At 42.9% G+C, this 18,722-nt stretch overlaps 1 protein-coding gene across 7 annotated transcripts in view; it reads right to left on the bottom strand.

Annotated features, from left to right (window-relative positions):
* LOC119770455 (nose resistant to fluoxetine protein 6) overlaps positions 1-18,722 on the bottom strand; it is a 241,576-nt gene that overhangs the window by 151,707 nt on the left and 71,147 nt on the right. For 4 of the 7 annotated variants that reach the window (XM_038265403.1, XM_038265406.1, XM_038265405.1 and 1 more), the window contains one exon: positions 2,218-2,477. In XM_038265403.1, the coding sequence (XP_038121331.1) occupies positions 2,218-2,477 (260 nt within the window). Of the gene's footprint in view, positions 1-2,217; positions 2,478-2,546; positions 2,729-2,755; positions 2,853-18,722 lie in introns of those variants that run through there. The other 3 variants (XM_038265404.1, XM_038265408.1, XM_038265407.1) reach the window with 3 other exon arrangements.

The raw sequence follows: 18,722 nt of genomic DNA, 5'->3' as shown, positions 1-18,722 counted from the left end.
AGTATTGTGATCGATCTAAAATTTATTTAGTCAGGAATAAAAAAAAATCGATGACTATTGAGGTATTCGAAGTCAAAACATCTTAATAAGAGGTTTGAAATCGAGTTTGGCATAATTCGTCGCTAAAATTTTATAATCGCTATGTCTACAAAATCTATGTTTATGACGCTTTTTTAAATGTTAGCGACGAATTATCAATAACTATCAATAGTACTTTCCAAATAATATTGGATACTCCGATATTATCACTACACATCAAAGATACATAATCTCGGAACATCCATTCGGTTGCTCTTCTGATTCACGAAATTCCACCCACTTTTGACACAATTTTTCATCACGTGGAAAACAAAAAAAGGCCTCTTTTGGCCGCCCATCGTTTAGTCTACGAAGAAAAAAGTGCGAAGCACTTAAATTTTCATCTAAAACATCAACATCAACAGATCCAAAATGTTTCATAATAATTCACTTCAGCAGCAAAAAATATGTCACGCTTGAGCTTGAACATAGCCTTCTACTTTGTTTATGTTTACAGCTGTAGTGCAGATGTATTAGTGGGGAGCAGTGGGGAGCTTTCGAAAATCACGTTACGCATTCTGTCTTTTCAGCACCCAGCTGCTGCACTAAAAATGGTATGAAAATACCAAATTTTGGTATTACTTGTGCAAATATCAGCGACCAAAATGTGATCTTGGTTGCCCAGTAATAGATGGTAAAATACCATCAAATCATACCAAAATCATGTATGTGGAAGACCACAGGAATACCAAAATAAGATTTTCCAAGGGCGCGGGAATACCTAAAATTAAACCATGGCAATACCAAGTTTTAGTATTCAAGCAATGTTCAAAAATCCAGAAGACCTCAACTTGGTATTGAAATGGTTCTATTTTGAGGTATTATTTTACCCTTGGAATAACATGGTTTGGTATTGTTGTGCCCTTCCACATACAAGACTTTGGTATGATTTCATGGTATTTTACCATCTATTACTGGGCAACCAAGGGCACATTTTGGTCGCTGTTATTTGCTCAAGTAATACCAAAATTTGGTATTCCCGTGTTATTTACCCCTGCTCGGGTTGTGAACAGTACCGCCACCTCTGGTTTTAAAATAGTTTCGTCAAACCACCGTTAGAGGGCCAATCGCACATCAAACATGCGAACCTAGCGGCAAAAATGAGAAACATGCCGTCGGGTGTTCCATTGAAATGAAAAACTAATCACTATATGTAAAATGCTTCTACAAACAACACAAGGGAAACCATTTTTTTAATAAAACATTCTGAATCCAGATTTCAATGTTTTTCTAAAACAAGCATGGCCGCCAAATGGCCGATCGAGAATGATGCCTTTCAGAGCCTTAATCGTGTTTTTTTTACGGTTGCACACAAAAAATTACAAAAAAATACATGTTGCTTTAGGACCCTATGGTGCACGAGAAGGGGGTGTAGATTTCTAAAAATGTTTCCACGTTGTTTATGGATGGTTCCTACCGATAAAAAGGCATACCGTCAGTGAGGGTTACCATGGGTCAATAAACGATACACCTATCGTAATTTCTTAATAACAAAAACAATTTAAATAACAACCATGATCTATTAACGGGGAATTGTTCCTGAATAGTTTTCTAACATTTTCTCAAAATATGGTGGAATTTGATTAACTCCACCTGAAATGCCAATCGTTTGAAAATTGACCTAATCTCACCCCTCAAATACAAAGATATGGTATAAACAATTCATCCAACTGTGTTTCTTGTTCAAAGGACATGACATGTAACATTGTTTGTTTGTTTTTTTTAGCTGATTTTTCGAAAGTCCATTTTTGGCCTTAAACGTACCTCTGAGCTTTATACAGCTGCCAAAATGATAGGTTTTGTTCTAGGATTAATTTTTTTAGCTAGGTCATCTTAAGATGTCCCCTACACAACCCTTTTAACAGAATTGAGTTTCATTGAGAAGAACCTGAGAAATGGTAAAATTCGTAAAAAATCACTTTGACCCAATGTCGCCCCCCAAACCCAATGTAACCCTTACTGACGGTATAGTGAAGGTTATAGTTTTGGCGAATCAAGGGTCTACTTCTAACCTTTTTGATTGTGGCATGTTGTTTAATCCTTAAAAACCTTATCACCTCACCTCATAACTTCTAAGTATTTTTTTTAATTTTCCAATCGATTTTTGTGGCCCAACAATTATTTCCAAAGTTATCTTACCGGCCCCAGTGTTCGTGTATTATTCAGCAGTATTTTTAGCATGTAAAAACCTGGGATAAAAGGTGGGTTCTCATGCATTTCATCAGATGCTTGCAAAAAATTTCCATTGATATAAGTTAGATCAGTGTTCTTCATAACTTTTGTCACATTCTTATTAGAGCTATCTTTGCGATAAACGAAGGAACACTGCGTTATGGATCCTGTCCAGTAGTTGTTGCCCCAAAAAAATCCATGGTTATATTTTCCTGTTGAGTCATCCACTGAAAGAAAAGGGAAAAAAATCAATAGATTATTCATTGTTTTAAGACAGCGATTCTCAACGGGGGTACCGAGCCTACTTGATTTACACGGCAGGGGGTACCAGCCTAGAAGAAGGTTTAGAATGGCTGTTTTAAGACGAGGCAAACAAAAACTTCGTGCATGGAAAATGTTGAGATTTGTTTATGCATTGTTTTATTTTTATTTCTGCACAGTGGTCTGGACAGATATTGAGAGTGATTTGTAGCGCTGTTGAGATATAACTACGCAATACACTCACAATTAAAGACCGGGCGGATAGTCCTTCCGAAAAGAAACGAGAGAAAAGTAAAAATTTGCGAGAATATAGACCTCTCGCGCATACAATTACAACACGCAGAAAAATAAGGCATATTTGAATCAACAAAACATTTTGTTGTTTTGAAAATCAAGATTTTTGTTGAATCAACGCTAAACGTCAAAGCAACTTTTTCAAAACAACAAAAGATTTTTGTGGAATTGAGAAAATCAAGGTTGTTTCAACGCAAAATCGGCGTTGATTATATTCAACAAAATTTTTGTTGAAACAAACCTCGTACAGGCAAATCGTGTTCATTCGTTCATTGAAATAGTTCATCCCATAGGAACGTGGCGTTACATCGTGCTGCCATCTGGCTGTTTAAGTGTAAAAGTGGAAAAGTGATTAGTTTTAATAGAGTTATCTAAGCCCGAGCTCACACACACTAGCACCCCATTTGTTTTGCTGGCGGGTACAAAATTTAACCTCAATATTTTTCGTTTACGTACACGCAATACATGCGCACGTAGATAACTCTATTGTGCGTCCTAAATGAAGTCGATAAAGTAGTCGGTTTCGATGGAGAAAAAGTGGAAAATGTCGTCTAAAACTGAGAGGTTTATATGGAAAAAAGACCGCCACTAAGTCACCGAACGATGGTTGCCGATATGGCAAAGGTACGGTTCAATATGTCGAAGGTTTTGGGTTCGAGTCTCGGTATCGACAATTTTTTGTTATGGGTGAACTTTTTGGAATATGAGTAAAGTACTCTAGGTCCAGGAGAGCGAGCTTTTGCATCGGAGTTGCCGAATGATTTGTTGATAGTCTGTGCAAATGTAGAAAAGTCTGTAATTGTTTTCTAATCCCAGTATGTTCGATCGATATGCTTCGGAATTTACCGTATGATTGCACCGCAACCGCAACTGCAAAATTATTTATTTACTAATTCATAGAATAGATTTTTATCCGCGAATTACATTCAGATACAGTTCTACTACTCCATCAATAGGATGGATTTTAGAAATAATTTCATAAGTTTGCTATAACGAGTTTTACTACAATCTGTACGTTTTAATCAATTGAATTTTATTACCGGATCTTCTATTTCCACAGCCGGCTGTCTAATATTGGATCCTAAACAAATATGCGCGTCTAACTAAATTTAAATAGTCTCAACAGCAGCATCTTATTGTTGGCTTGAGAATAATTTTTTATTCTGCTAAAATCTGCTAAATTCAGCGAATTCGCTAAACGGGAATTGTCTCAACAGCAGCATCCGATTGCTTGCATTGAGAATAATAGCCTATCCATTAACCTAATTTATGCCACTGGTCGTATCGCTTGCCTAGGGCGACTCCCAGACCTTTACCTTCCACAACTACCAACTCCACGCGACACTTACGCAGCCCTGTTGTTTAAATTCAATTAAATTTGGTCAAACGGTCAATTTGATTGAGTTCCACAATAGGGTTGGGAAAAAGAGCCTACGGTTTCGCTACCTTTTTCTAAGTAAGTCAAGCATCAACATTTCCCGTGCTCCTAATCCTTATTCCTGCCCCGGTGAATGGTGGAGATGGGAGCGGCCGGCAATGGATGGCTTTCATGGTGCTGCCTGTCCGGTTCTGGTAGAATTGGTTTTAATTCCCTTTAATCAATTTATAAGCAACCTGGGCTGGACAATCATCACACATACATGACGAAATCCAGTCTGCAACCCGCTAAGACTAGGGGGGTGCCACTTCGGTTCTGGCGGGTTTCTCACGTCTGAAACTGCTGAAACTGCGTGATCGGCTCCGTCGGCTTCAGATCCGATCCGAACCCACGATTTTTTTCCAAGCAAAGTTAATTGAATCCATATAAGCGTGTACCACTCTGCAGAGCTGTCAATCGTTTTGTTGTTTTGTTTTCCTCCAGTTTCATCACGAGTGCGAACGTGTTCAAGTTGAGGTAAAAGGTGTTTTGTAAGTGTTTGGCCAACCGAGCCACTTCCACGGCGGCCAGTTCTCGCTCCAGCAATAACCTGCACCGACAATGCCGCTTTGTCGTTATCCGGTCTAAGTGCGAGTGCGTCTTAGAAGCCGTCCCTCGTTTTATTCATTCTGGACGTTTTTTTACCAGCCAGCGGGCAGCGGAACATGCGCCATCGGATTGATTACGACGCCGATGGTGAATCGTCATCGAGCAACTGGGGTGTTGTTCCGGTGGAGGTGCTCCGGGCGTTTCCTTATTTCGCCAACTGGAAGTACCGTGCGAACAAGATCCGGGGCGTGATGACCGAAAGCGGGAAACAGTTTGTAACGTACTTCCTGTCCACGAAGGAACGCTTGAGAAGTGACGACGCGCTCGAGTTGTCCAAATTCGACAAGTCGCTTACCCCCGCCCACGAACGCCTCGTCGGGAACGCGTACGCCCTACTCTACTCGCTCGGACTGTTGAGTTGAAGCTCACCTCGGACAAGAGCTAGGTGTCGCAGTTTGGGAACCTGTGCAAGATTTTGCTGGGGGTGGTGCAGCGCGAGCAGCATCAGCAAACGATCGACGAGCTGTCGCACAACCACCACAGCATGAAGTTCAACGGGAGCATGATGTCGGCGACGATGGTTAGGGGAAACGCGATGAGCGTCTCCGGGAAGCCCAAATCGGCGGCGGAATCGGTGAGCCAGCAGCAGTCCCCTGCTAGCCAGCAAGTTCCGCGCCAGCGAACGCCAACCCGAACTCACGTTCACCGTTCCGTAATCTGGACTTTAGCACCAGTGCCACCGCCGAACACCGCAGCAATCCACAGCCTACCGGCCTCGTACGAGTGTGCCCGAGCTTGCCAGGAAGAAGAACCGCCGAGAATCTGCTACTACTTTACCGTCGAGTACTACATCGTGCTGGGAGCGTAAGTTCATCGAACTTACCCACTTTTTCAAGACTATCCACCTTCTTCCCTTCTCTAGTGCAGGCAGACAGGAGGTCGGTCGGAGCGATCGAAGCGCTTCAAGGTTTGGTCCAAGGCGGTGGACACTTGCTACGAGGATGTTGGAGAATGTCTTGTCCATTCTTTTGCCAGCTTAAGATTGAACTAATTGAGATCGCCGCCACGGAGTCGGTCGCGGCTTTTCTGGCGACTCGGAGGAACGCATCTGGAAGGTGTTTGAGCAGGCAGCGTACTCTTCGTCGACGAGATCAACGCCATCTCGGTGAACTGCGTCAACGCGCAGGACATGGAACGACGAGTCGTTGTACAGCTTTTAAGCAGCTTGGACGGGCTCTCGCGGATCGAAGGCGTTGACGAGGTGCTCGTCATCGGTGCCACCAACCGTCATGCGCTCGACCCTGCTCTGCGTCGCATCGGTCGCTTTGACCAGGAAATCTTGCTAGGAATTCCCGACCTCGAGGCGGTGTGCGTGGTTTAGGACGTGTGCGACATTTGGACCTCGAAATGGGATCACCTCTGCTGCGTCTAAGGTAAGTTCTACTGAACTTCCGACCTGAACATCTGACGCTAAACAATTATTTTCTCTAGGCGATTTCATCCTCGTCAGTGACCTGATGTGGTTCATCACACAGCACCAGCAGCTGCAGCAGTGGCCACCGAGGTCTCATCTACCCGGCACGACAACGACCAACAGCAACCCTACCAAGAAGATGCGGCTCACCGGTTACAGCAATGTGCAACACGTTGTTTCAGAACGTGAAATCACTACCGGAAGTCCGGTGCGAGTTTAGATGTAATGTAAGTTATTGGACCACTAACACCCATTTATCTAATTTAAATTCACATTTACACAGCATTTCAAGCCGACCGGAAGTGGTAGATCATCAACGACGCCCAGTCTGCTCACCTGTTGCCAATCATGCGGTGCACTGTTCGGAATGACCACGCCTGGACGGTTGTCCAACAATTCTTCTGCTGCGAACAGGAAGGGGAATTGAAGAAGATGACTCACCGCTGCAGCTCATGGGCACGCTCAACATGCTGCAAACCTAGCAAACCCAATCACCGTTCATCATGCTGTTCGACTTTGACAGTATCGTCCCGCCGTTCTCCCGCGAGTCTCCGGCTATACATTACATGAGCAATTTAGTGGTGCAGCTGGTTCAATGGACCGATATTTCTTTCATATTCTTAGTTGCAGGAAAAGAATAAAATTTTATTTACTACAAAAATGCACACTCGGGTAAATGTTGAGAAACAGTTAATCTAAATGTCATGTAAAGATCGTAATTCCGATGTTGTTGAAATAATTTCTTCTGATCTTGCGTACTTTCGTCGCGGAGGTTGGTTTTAGATGGCAGTCGTGACCCTTGCAACAATCTTTGGCGCACTCGGTGCAGCAGCACAGCGAGCCGGTCAGGCTTCTAGTCACGAATGGAGGCGTCGCTGTTGGCGATTTGAGGATCGCGTTGAACACGATGATGCCGGGCTAGTAGACACGGAACGTTACGGCAAACAAACACAGGGTTTGTCCTTTTGTGTCTTTCGCGCTCAGGAGTGGATTCAGATAGGGCTCTAGAACGGGGCCTTCGCAAATGAGTTTGCACGACGTTCGTTTGGGTCGGAGATGACGTTGACGGATTTCTGAGTCACGTTTAGGCTGCTCAAACTGTCTGCGTCGTCGACGGCCGAATCGTACCCAGGTGGCCCGTAGACAACGAGGGGATCCTCTAGGTACTTCGTCATACCCCGGAGGGGGAAGAGCGCTGATTGCATTCGAAGCGTCGATCTGGCGGTTCACGCTACGGCGCATATTTGCTCACCGGACGATTGTGTTGGCGATCACGTCCAGTAGAGTTCGAGCTGGAGCCGCAGTTGGTGTTGGAACCAGATCCTCCTTACTGTAGCAGCCACTGCTCCTCGTCCTTCTTGCCGTCCGGGTCATCCTTGGGGGCCATCTGTTTGCACTGTTTATACTCGGTTCCGGAAGAGCTGGACTTGGATGCTCCAACGCCACTAATGCAACTCCCCTTTGCATGTCACTCCGATAACCTCCAAGTTTAGCGAGGCAATCTCCACAAACCGCACCGCCTTGTCTTTCTCCGGCCACGTCTTGATACCCGGCCTCGATACCCGCAGTTGATACCCGGAAGCAAACTCCTCTACGGTCTAAACTTACGGTTTAGAGAAAATTAACTGTTAGCGATATAGTCCGCTTCTTATTCACGAACACTGCAGGCACGCAGACAATTTTTGCTATTGACCAAACGCCAATACCAGCGGTCCTCCCTCAAAAGACACCATTACGCAACCTTTCTGATTTCCCAGACCGGCTCAGGCGCACACAACTTACCACTCTCCTTGTCCCAGAAGTCCTAGCGACGACTGGGGAACGACAGCGACCCGTCCGAAGCCTTTCCGCTCGGCATGTTTAAATTAGATTCGCTTCCACCACTAGAACCGTCGGCCGGAAGTCCGGACGTTCCTCCTTTACCTCCAGCAGAACCGGACGACGTATACTTTGCTGGTTGGTCGCTCCGTGGCGCGCTGCTCGACCCGTTGGAAAGATACGGTCGCGGATACAGCTGCACACCGATTCTCCCCGAAGGCTTTTCCACGAACCACTTAACCTTCGTGAAAGGCACTCCGTGACCAAAGATTCTTCCGCTGGGTAACTTTAGCACAGCTCGCGAAAATTAACTTGAAAACATTACGATTGGAAAACACGTTTTTTTCCAAAACATAAACAAACCAAACGAAATGTTAAAAACCTGGGTGCAGAATAGTTGTTCGCAAAGCGGCCTCAATTTAGAACTGTCAAAGCGGAACCAATTTACTGTTCGCATAATTATACCAAGAAGTGGCAAGTATTGTGATCGATCTAAAATTTATTTAGTCAGGAATAAAAAAAATCGATGACTATTGAGGTATTCGAAGTCAAAACATCTTAATAAGAGGTTTGAAATCGAGTTTGGCATAATTCGTCGCTAAAATTTTATAATCGCTATGTCTACAAAATCTATGTTTATGACGCTTTTTTAAATGTTAGCGACGAATTATCAATAACTATCAATAGTACTTTCCAAATAATATTGGATACTCCGATATTATCACTACACATCAAAGATACATAATCTCGGAACATCCATTCGGTTGCTCTTCTGATTCACGAAATTCCACCCACTTTTGACACAATTTTTCATCACGTGGAAAACAAAAAAGGCCTCTTTTGGCCGCCCATCGTTTAGTCTACGAAGAAAAAAGTGCGAAGCACTTAAATTTTCATCTAAAACATCAACATCAACAGATCCAAAATGTTTCATAATAATTCACTTCAGCAGCAAAAAATATGTCACGCTTGAGCTTGAACATAGCCTTCTACTTTGTTTATGTTTACAGCTGTAGTGCAGATGTATTAGTGGGGAGCAGTGGGGAGCTTTCGAAAATCACGTTACGCATTCTGTCTTTTCAGCACCCAGTTAAAAACCAACACTCTGAATGAAATTACACAGATTCGGCTAAACAGACGGAGCGAGTCTCAAGGATCTGGAGCGGATCCAAATCCGCTTCGAAAACTCGAAGTGGCACCCCCCTAGCGCTAAGATCACCATCTCCATGTGAATGCGAATGCGAATGAGTAAAGTACTCTAGGTCCAGGGGTGCCAATCATTTTGGGCGGTTGAAATTTGACGTTTGAAATTTTTCAATTTCGTCCGCCCTCCATCCGCCTTGGCGTGCCATGGGCGCATCGGCTGGGCGGTTCAAACTGATCGCTGAAATGTTTCAATATCGTTCGCCCCTCAATCGCCGCGGCGAGCCAATGCGTTGCAACGCAACAAAAAGCACCTCAATCCGACGCTCCGTATTGAACTGATTCGCGTTCGAACAAAACCGTCGAAATTTTTTATATATATAGATTCCCTGACAGTTTTTGTTATACCATGGTGTCATATAGGTAAAGTGTACGGAATTTTGCTCAGCAGGAGTTGGTAGCCTTACCCATCCCGAGCATGGGTAAATAACAAGGGAAATGCGTAATAATACCTTTCTCTGGTATCAATACCAAATTATGGTATTCCTGGACCCTTTAAAATTTGTCTTAAGGATTATGCAAGAGCAAAATGTGGTATCATACCAATTTAAGGTATTGTTTTGATATTGCAAAATTGAATTTGTTAATGGTCGAACACCATATTTTGGTATTCTTTTGGTATTACAGTATTTTATCAAATTCCTCTGAAACTATGGGGAAATTTTGACCAATTTTGACAAAATAATTAATTTTGCACGAAAATGATGTCTCAAAGCGAATACTTTCATTGACAATCAGAAATTTCAAACACGATTTTAAACATTTTTGATATACCCCCTAAAGAAATGACTTGAAATTGTGGAAAATTTTCTAAGTCAGGATGGCACATATTGGTATTATTTTGGTATTGAAAGGTTTCATCAAATTCCTCTGAAACTATGGGAATTTTTTTTATAAATTTTGACGAGATAATTAATTTTGCGCTAAAATGACTTGAAACCCAAAAATGTTAAAGCTGATTTTAATTTTTTTAATATGTATACCCACTAAGACTTTTTTTTAAATCGATGAAATTTCTTTAAGTCGGGAAAACCAAAATCGACAGATTATTAAATTTTGGTGAATTTCAATCCAATTTCATTTTAATAACACTTATTTTTCAATCTTGTTATTTTCAGAAGCTTCAAGAACTTCAAGCTCAGGCCGTTCATCAATGACAAATGCATTCGATGTGGTGAAGAATATCACTAAGAACAACATGGAATCATCAGGTGAGTAGATTTGGTTGTTACATATGGATCATTTCCGTTTTTTCACTAACTACAACTGCTGTACTAAAAATGGTATAAAAATACCAAATTTTGGTATTACTTGTGCAAATACCAGCGACCAAAATGTGCTCTTGGTTTCCCAGTAATAGATGGGAAAATACCATGAAATTATACCAAAATCATGTATGTGGAAGACCACAGGAATACCAAAATCTGATTTTCCAAGGGCGCGGGAATACCTAAAAATAAAACCATGGCAATACCAAGTTTTGGTATTCAAGCAATGTTCAAAAATCCAGAAGACCTCAACTTGGTATTGAAATGGTTTTATTTTGAGGTATTATTCTACCCTTGGAATAAAATGGTTTGGTATTGTTGTGCCCTTCCACATGATTTTGGTATGATTTCATGGTATTTTACCATCTATTACTGGGCAACCAAGGGCACATTTTGGTCCCTGTTATTTATTCAAGTAATACCAAAATTTGGTATTCCCGTGTTATTTGCTCGGGATTAGGGACCCTAAATAGGGAGACTGGTCGATGTGAATTTGACGTACCCAAACAGACGCAAGTTTGACGTATCCAAACGAGCATTTGCCTTTACGCCCAGCCAAACTTGGCAGTGTTGCCAAGCTCAAAACATACGTTGCCAGATCGATTTAGCAAAGTCTGGCCAGTCTCCCTATTTAGGGTCTCTATTACCCGTAGGTAAAATGTGCCGATGTTCGAAATATGAGACAAATTCAAGTAAGGGGCTTTGGGCTATGGTTTTAAAGTTTTTGGTCTTGTAAAAAACAAGTTTTCAATTTTAGAACAAATTCAGCGTTTTTATCGAGCCATATTTTTTAATTAGTTTGATTATATTCCCTAATGCTTTTCTACTGCACTCAATAAAAAAAAAATACTGAAAAATATCAGTTTAAATTTGGGTGCGTGTGCATTGTTAAATAACCAAGGTAACCGGTTTCCTAGCTTCAACCACAGACGTAACATATTCGTTTTTTGTGTTTCTTGCATCGTCTGCACGCCGACGATATCAGTTATGTAATTTCTTTTATTTAAACATTTTTCTTCGGTCAGTGGGGCAATGCAGAAGCATGTGAAATGAATTGAAGAGGCTCTTTTTAACTTGATCGTAACACGATTTTTATTATTTCTATTTGTGGTGTGGCATTGAAACACCTAAATTTAGAATGCTTTTAAAACTTGGTTGTTCTGTTATAATTTTTAAATATAAATATAAATTGATTAATGGATAAATCGTTGAGAACATGTTGCATTATGGAATCGGACACTTAATCACAGTTTAAAAATAAGCATATGATCAAGGTTGTCATTCATGATCAAAATAATATCCAATGTCGTGTCACACCCAAGGTATGTACCTCTGTGGTACAATCAAAAAATGCACTGGACTTGAAGTTTATAAATGAGCTCATATCTTAAAGCGGAAGGGCACTAGGTGTGAATATAGCTTTCAGAGTGATGATTGAAAGAGAAATCTTTGGATACATAATACCAAGGTTGTTGATCGATAGAATTATCGTCGATAATATTATCGTCGGATGATAACTTATATTTAAAATAATTCTAAAATTGACCAAATCATGTTGAATTTTCAAGATTCCTCTTAGTAAATATTTTTTTGATTATATGGCAAGTTTCAAAGTACAGTATGTAAAAAAGGTATTTACACCCGTTGAACTCAATGCACATTTTGTGATGAAATATGTTTGACAGAAACCTAGTACTACGTTTTGTTCAGAAACTCATGCCGAACATTTTGCTACAAAAAGCGCATGAAAAGATGATTTCTATAAAAAGTTATATAACAATAACTACTACAAAAATCAAAAAAGGTGCAAAAAAAGTTTATACACCTTTCGAAAAATTAACATAAATAAAGTTATGTGTTGAGAAATCACCATGAATCTAGTCTCTCAACTCCAAATAGGCATCCTTGACTGATTAAAAAAATAATTTGGATTGAATATAAAGTTTACTAACTACTTAGTAGTTTTTCTTTAACTACTTAGTATAAAAGTTTATATAACTCGGGAAATTTTATATAAAACTTATCTTAACTTAATTTTGAAAACATTTAATTTAACTAAATGTCAATATATTACCATAGAATTGCTAAATAAACATTTTGGAGTGGGTTTAACACCGTTTTGGGGGTTTTTGTATCGATAGAATAGATTTATCGTTGCAATTTCGTACCAAGCCGGAATTACGTCGTCAGGAAATCCGCCGGCATCCGAACCGGTCCACGATTCACAAGTCAACCTAAGTGGCATCGGAAAGGGCATAAAATTTCCGATCTTTTGATACCCAAACATCTAGGTTTTCTGTAAAACCCACGTTTTTAAATACCTGGGCAAAAAGTAAGTTTGATCCACGAGAACAAAAATTACGAAATTCCATACATTTTTGGCAGGTTGCTCAAACGAAACCACAACAACGTTTTTAGGTTGGTATTTAAAAACGTGGGTTTTATAGAAAACCTACATTTTTGGGTATCAAAAGATCGGAAATTTTATGTCCTATCCGATGCCACATAGGTTGACTTGTGAATCGTGGACCGGTTCGGATGCCGGCGGATTTTCCGACGACGTAATTCCGGGTTGGTACGAAATTCCATCGAAAAATCTATTCTATCGATACAAAAACCCCCAAAATGGTGTTATACCCACTTCAAAATATTTATTTAGCAATTCTATGGTAATATATTCACATTTAGTTAAATTAAAAGTTTGCAAAGTTATGTTTAGATAAGTTTTATATAGAATTTCCAGAGTTTTATAAACTTTTATACTAAGTAGTTAGTAAACTTTATATTCAATCCAAATTATTTTTTTAATTAGTCAAGGATGCCTATTTGGAGTTGGGAGACTGGATTCATAGTGATTTGTCAACAAATAACTTTAGTTTTGTTAATTTTTCGAAAGGTGTACAAACTTTTTTTGCACCTTTTTTTATTTTTTTAATAGTATTTTGTTATATAACTTTTTATAGAAATCATCTATTCATGAGCTTTTTGTAGCAAAATGTTCGGCATGAGTTTCTGAACAAAACGTAGTACTAGGTTTCTGTCAAACTTTATTTTGTTTACATATTTCATCACAAAATGTGCATTGTGCTCAAGGGGTGTAATAGTAGTTTATGCAACAAGTTGCCAAAAGATGATTTTTTCAGTACGAGTCGTACATTTATCCAACGAGGTTCACCGAGTTGGATAAATACGAAGAGTGCTGAAAAAATCAAGTTTTGCAACAAGTTCCATACAACATTTTTTGCAATTCCGAAAAACACCCATTGAGTGAAATTTTAAGTCAAATTTTCATATATTTTGTCAATAAATCGTTTAAATCAAAAAAATGTTGAAAAATGTTACTTTTCGAAACAAGTGCTGAAAAGTTCAACTTTTCAGCACCCATTTCAGTGCTGAAAAGTAGAACTTTTCAGCATTTATTTTGAAAAGTGTTGCTATTCGATTCTGTTATTTTTGGTACAGAAAAGTAGGCTATTTCGTCGTTCAAGAATGACAGGAAAAGTAAGTAGTTTCACGACGGAATTGCAAAAATACTTTTTTTACATACTGTATAAATACTAAAAAGAAACCCAAAATACCGTATTTTTTGAAAGTACTAAAATTTATCTAATTTGAAAAATGGGTATCAAACGATTCGAAATTTCGTATGCATTTGCACTGTTTTGGAGTTTTTTGAATAAAATACTCATTTTTTCTACAAAATACCGTATTTTCTCGAAAATACTCAAATTCTCATGATTTGCAATATGGGTATCAAACGATTCGAATTGTATGGGTATCAAACGATTCGAATTTGTATGCATTTTCACTGTTTTAGAATTTTTTGAATGAAATACTCAAATTTTCACAAAATACCGTATTTTCTCGGTAATACTAAAAATGTTATAATTCGTAATATGGGTGTCAAACGATTCAACATTTTGCATGTATTTTAACTGTTTTAGATTATAACAATATAACGTATTTTCTCGAAAATTAGCATTAGCATTAGCATTTTAGGACGCCCTATCCACGGATGGCTCCACAACGCTTATCCCTCTGTTTGGTCTGGTTGTGTTAGACCCTCATCCGGAAAAATAATCCAACACGGGAGATACCATGTCTTCATCTTTTGATGAGTGTGTAATACAGCCCAGGGCATAAGGGGGTCCTTGCCTTGTGCGATAACGAAAAAAGTTGATGAATACATTTTGTTGTTCTGTAGATGGTGTACGAGACTGGTCCGGATGATCTGCCGTATCTTCAAATGAGTGCCGGGGTTTAGAGTTGTTGTTGGTGAGCTTTGTTCGCTTTCAGAAGATTCGGGTTGGTTGACTGCGGTCGGCGGACCAGTTATCGGCCAGGCCAGGTCGGAGACAACCCCCGTTGTTTGTGTGGCTGGCAGTAGGCAGCACAACAACAACAACAAGCGCGCGCAAACGAGCTTCCCGCGCATTCCGCTGCGGGCGGCAACCAGTGCGGCCAGTTCGGCGGTGAGTGCGAAAGGCGAGTTTTTTGTTTGCGTTTAGTTTTTTTTTCTCATAGTTTTTTTCCGGTCAGTTTTTTTTCTTGTAGTTTTTATTTTGTTCCCATTTCTTTTGCGTTAGTTTAGTCTTATTATTTTTGGTTTTGATTAGTTTTCTTCCGTTTTTTTCTAAGCCATGGATCCGACCAAGTCGGAACACGAGGAATCTGATTTCGATTCAACCCTTGAGGGTGACAAGGACGTGGAAATAGAGGACTCTGTCTCGGGAGTTCCTTCAAACACCACCAACAGGGACCACTTCCTGAAGGATAAGGATGCTGACGGTAAAGGGGGATCCTCGGACGGGTCTAAGAGGACGAAGCGAAAGCGTCCTAAATCAGATCCGAATCCGGTTTCCCCTCAACCACCGATTCCTCCCTTGACTCCAGACCCGATTCCCTCCTTGACTCCAGACCCGATTCCTCCTCCCAATCCAGATCCAAGTCCTCCTCCAACACCGGTGCCGAATCCGAATCCAAATCCCTCCCCGCCCCTGAATCCTCATTCTCACAAACAGATTCCTCGTCCTCGTCAGTATCAAGAGGGATCGCAAACGGAATGGGTGGTCTTCCGTGGTGCCGGCAACTGGGCAACGTCACCACCGAGGCTGACCAGAAGAAGTTCATTCCTTCTGCCTCGTTCTGGGTGACTTTTGCTGGGTCAGCTCTTCCGGACTACATTGAGCTTTACAAGCTTCGGCTTCCAGTTCGATTGTACGTTCCGCGAGTAATGAGCTGCGAAAACTGCCAGCAGTTGGGACACACCAAGACCTACTGCAGCAACAAGAGCAAGTGCTCAAAGTGCGGCGGCCCCCACAAGGATGTGGAATGCCAAAAGCAGGCTGAAAAATGCCTGCTTTGTGGCGGGGAACCGCACAAAACTCGGCAGTGCCCAAAGTACAAGGAGCGCGAGGACAAGATGAAGCGATCCTTGAAGGAACGCTCCAAGAAGTCCTTCGCGGAAATCCTTAGTCAGGTGACCCACCCCAATCGCTTCGCTCCTTTGGCGGATTAAGATTCGGGGGACGAGGAATCCGATGTGGAGGTTCTCTTCCAGAGAGACGAGGAAAGTGACTCTTCCGGGCCAAATCAGAAGCGCAACAAGGTTTCCAAGTCAAGAAAAGCCGCTGGCGGCAAGGGTAAGGAAAGTGACTCGTTGAACTTCGAGGAGGATTTTCCTTCCGGTCCGTCGGGTAAGCCCGCTCCGAAGCCGGCACCGATACCTCTCAAGCCGCTAAAGCCCGTTCCCAAGCTGCCAAAGTTCCACCAAAAATCGGTTCCTCAACTAAATCCGATCACCGATGCCTTCAAAGGAGTCCTTCCTTTTTCCACAATCGTGGAATGGCTGTGCTCTTTTGTGAGTGAACCGACGCGTTTAATCATAAAGCGGTTTGAGCCTCTCGCTAGACACATCGGATTACAGCTTGCTAGCACGATGCCCCTCTTGTCGTTCATTTCCTTTGATGGGTAATACACCAAAAACGAAAAACGGCATCTCCTTCCTACAATGGAATTGTAGAACTTTAACCCCCAAGTTAAGCGATTTTCAACAATTCGCATTTGAACGGGACTGTGATGTGTTTGCGCTGAGCGAAACGTTTCTTATCGGAGATGAAACGCCAGCTTTCCGGGGGTATAACATCATCACAGAGAGCAGGGCAGGTCCAAATAGAGGTGGAGGCGTACTGATTGGGGTCAGGAAATGCCACACTTTTAGAAAGGTCACGCTCCCGAAGCTAGGAGGAATCGAAGCAGTCGCAGTACAGGCCAGGATCAGAGGACTGGACATTTGCATTGTGTCCGTCTACGTTCCTCCATAAAGAGGTTTCGGGGAGGCCGGAATAAAACACGCGGTTTAACTTAGCGAATAGAAAAATAGCGTGTAATCTCGTTTGGTTTTTGTCACAGACTGGTAGCGGAAGTGCAGCTGTCAAACAGCAGCAGCCCGCGTGTGCCCAGTGGGCTTGAGCGTCGTAGGGGCGAACAGAGTGCGGTGGTTGTCAACTTATCACCCCTGCTCAATCACAGCACGTCTCCTCCAATCCCAGCTTGGCGCGAAGATCCTTGAAGACAGCTGCCGGTAGACCCTTGGTCATGATGTCCGCTTGTTGCTCCGCAGAGCGCACGAACTCGATCTCGATCGTCCTCTGCTGCACCAGCTCCCGCAGGAAGTGGAACCTGATGTCCACGTGCTTCAGGCGCTTGCAGTCTCGGGAATCCTCGCTCACGGTAGGGCTTCGACGTTCTCTGCTTCTCCTCTCCTTTCACCAGCCTCAGCCGGTGCTCCATCGGTGTCGAGATCGGCTTGCAGTCGTCCATCCGGAAACGCTTCAGGAGGCCATCGAAGTAGTCGCGCTGACCGATCTTCAGAACTCCTTTCAGCTTGTCACGTTCAAAGCGCATTCCTAGGAACTGCTTGATCTCACCTTCGTCCGTCATCTCGAACTCCTCGGTTAGCTTCTGCTTGACCGCCTCCAGCACTTTCAACGACGTTCCGGCCAGGAGGATGTCGTCGACGTACAGTACCAGGATCAGCTTCTTGTCTTCAGCTCCTCGGGTGTAGAGACACATGTCGTTGGCGCTCCGGACGAATCCGAGTTTGCTGATGACGCCATGGAATCGGTCGTTCCACGCTCGGGACGCTTGCTTCAACCCGTAGATGGAACGGTTCAGCTTGCAGACCAGACCATTCCCCTGCTGAAACTCTTCCGGCTGGGTCATGTAGATCTCTTCAGCTAACTCACCGTTCAGGAACGCGGTCTTCACGTCCATGTGGTGCACGAACATCCGATTCTCGTTGGCCAGCGCCAACACCGCCCGCAGCGTGTCCAACTTCGCCACCGGAGAGTAGGTCTCGGTGTAGTCGAACCCGGGCTTCTGCGTGAAACCTCTGGCGACTAGTCTCGCCTTGAACCGGTCCGGTTTCTCAGCGTCGCCCCGCTTCATCTTGAACACCCACTTGCAGGTAACTGCTTTGCGTCCTGCAGGCAACTTCACCAGCGTCCAGACGTTGTTGCGCTTCATGGAGTTCATCTCGTCTTGCATCGCAGCTCTCCACTCGTGCCAATCGTCCCGCTTTTTCAGCTCAGGGACCGAACTCGGGATGTCCTCGATGAAGTTCATCGCGTTGAGTGCAAAACTGGCGTACTCAACCTCGAAATCCTTGTGCCAAGCGGGAGGGTTCTTCGGTCTTTGAGGTCGGCCGCTGCCATCAGCTTCCTCAGCTTCGGGTTCATCGGCAGCACTGCTGAACTCGTCTTCCGAAGTCTCGTCTCCATCGTCGGTACAGCTCGCGTCATCGACGCAGCTCACTTCATCGGATTCAAGTGGCACAAACTGCGAGTCGGGTTGCGCGACCTGCTGCTGCACCGCGACAGACTCCACGAAGTCCACGTCGCGCGCCGTGACGACCGTCCGTTTCTTGGGGTCCCAGACGCGGTACCCGTTGTGTGAGTACCCGACGAGCGTTCCTTTCCACGCCTTGTCGTCCAGCTTTCGGCGCAACTCCTTCGGGACGTGGACGAACACATCGCTGCCAAAAACACGAATGTTCGACACGTCCGGCTTCTTGGACTCCCACAACTCGTACGGCGTTTTCTTCATCTCGAGAGCAGCGGTCGGGCTTCTGTTCGTCAGGTAGGCCGCCGTCAGCATGGCTTCCCCCCAGAACTTCTTGTCGACGCCA

Source organism: Culex quinquefasciatus, chromosome 3 (genome assembly GCF_015732765.1).
Source record: "Culex quinquefasciatus strain JHB chromosome 3, VPISU_Cqui_1.0_pri_paternal, whole genome shotgun sequence".
Classification (NCBI taxonomy): domain Eukaryota; kingdom Metazoa; phylum Arthropoda; class Insecta; order Diptera; family Culicidae; genus Culex; species Culex quinquefasciatus.
Note: the sequence above shows the minus strand (reverse complement) of the source record. Positions and strands in the feature narration are given on the sequence as shown.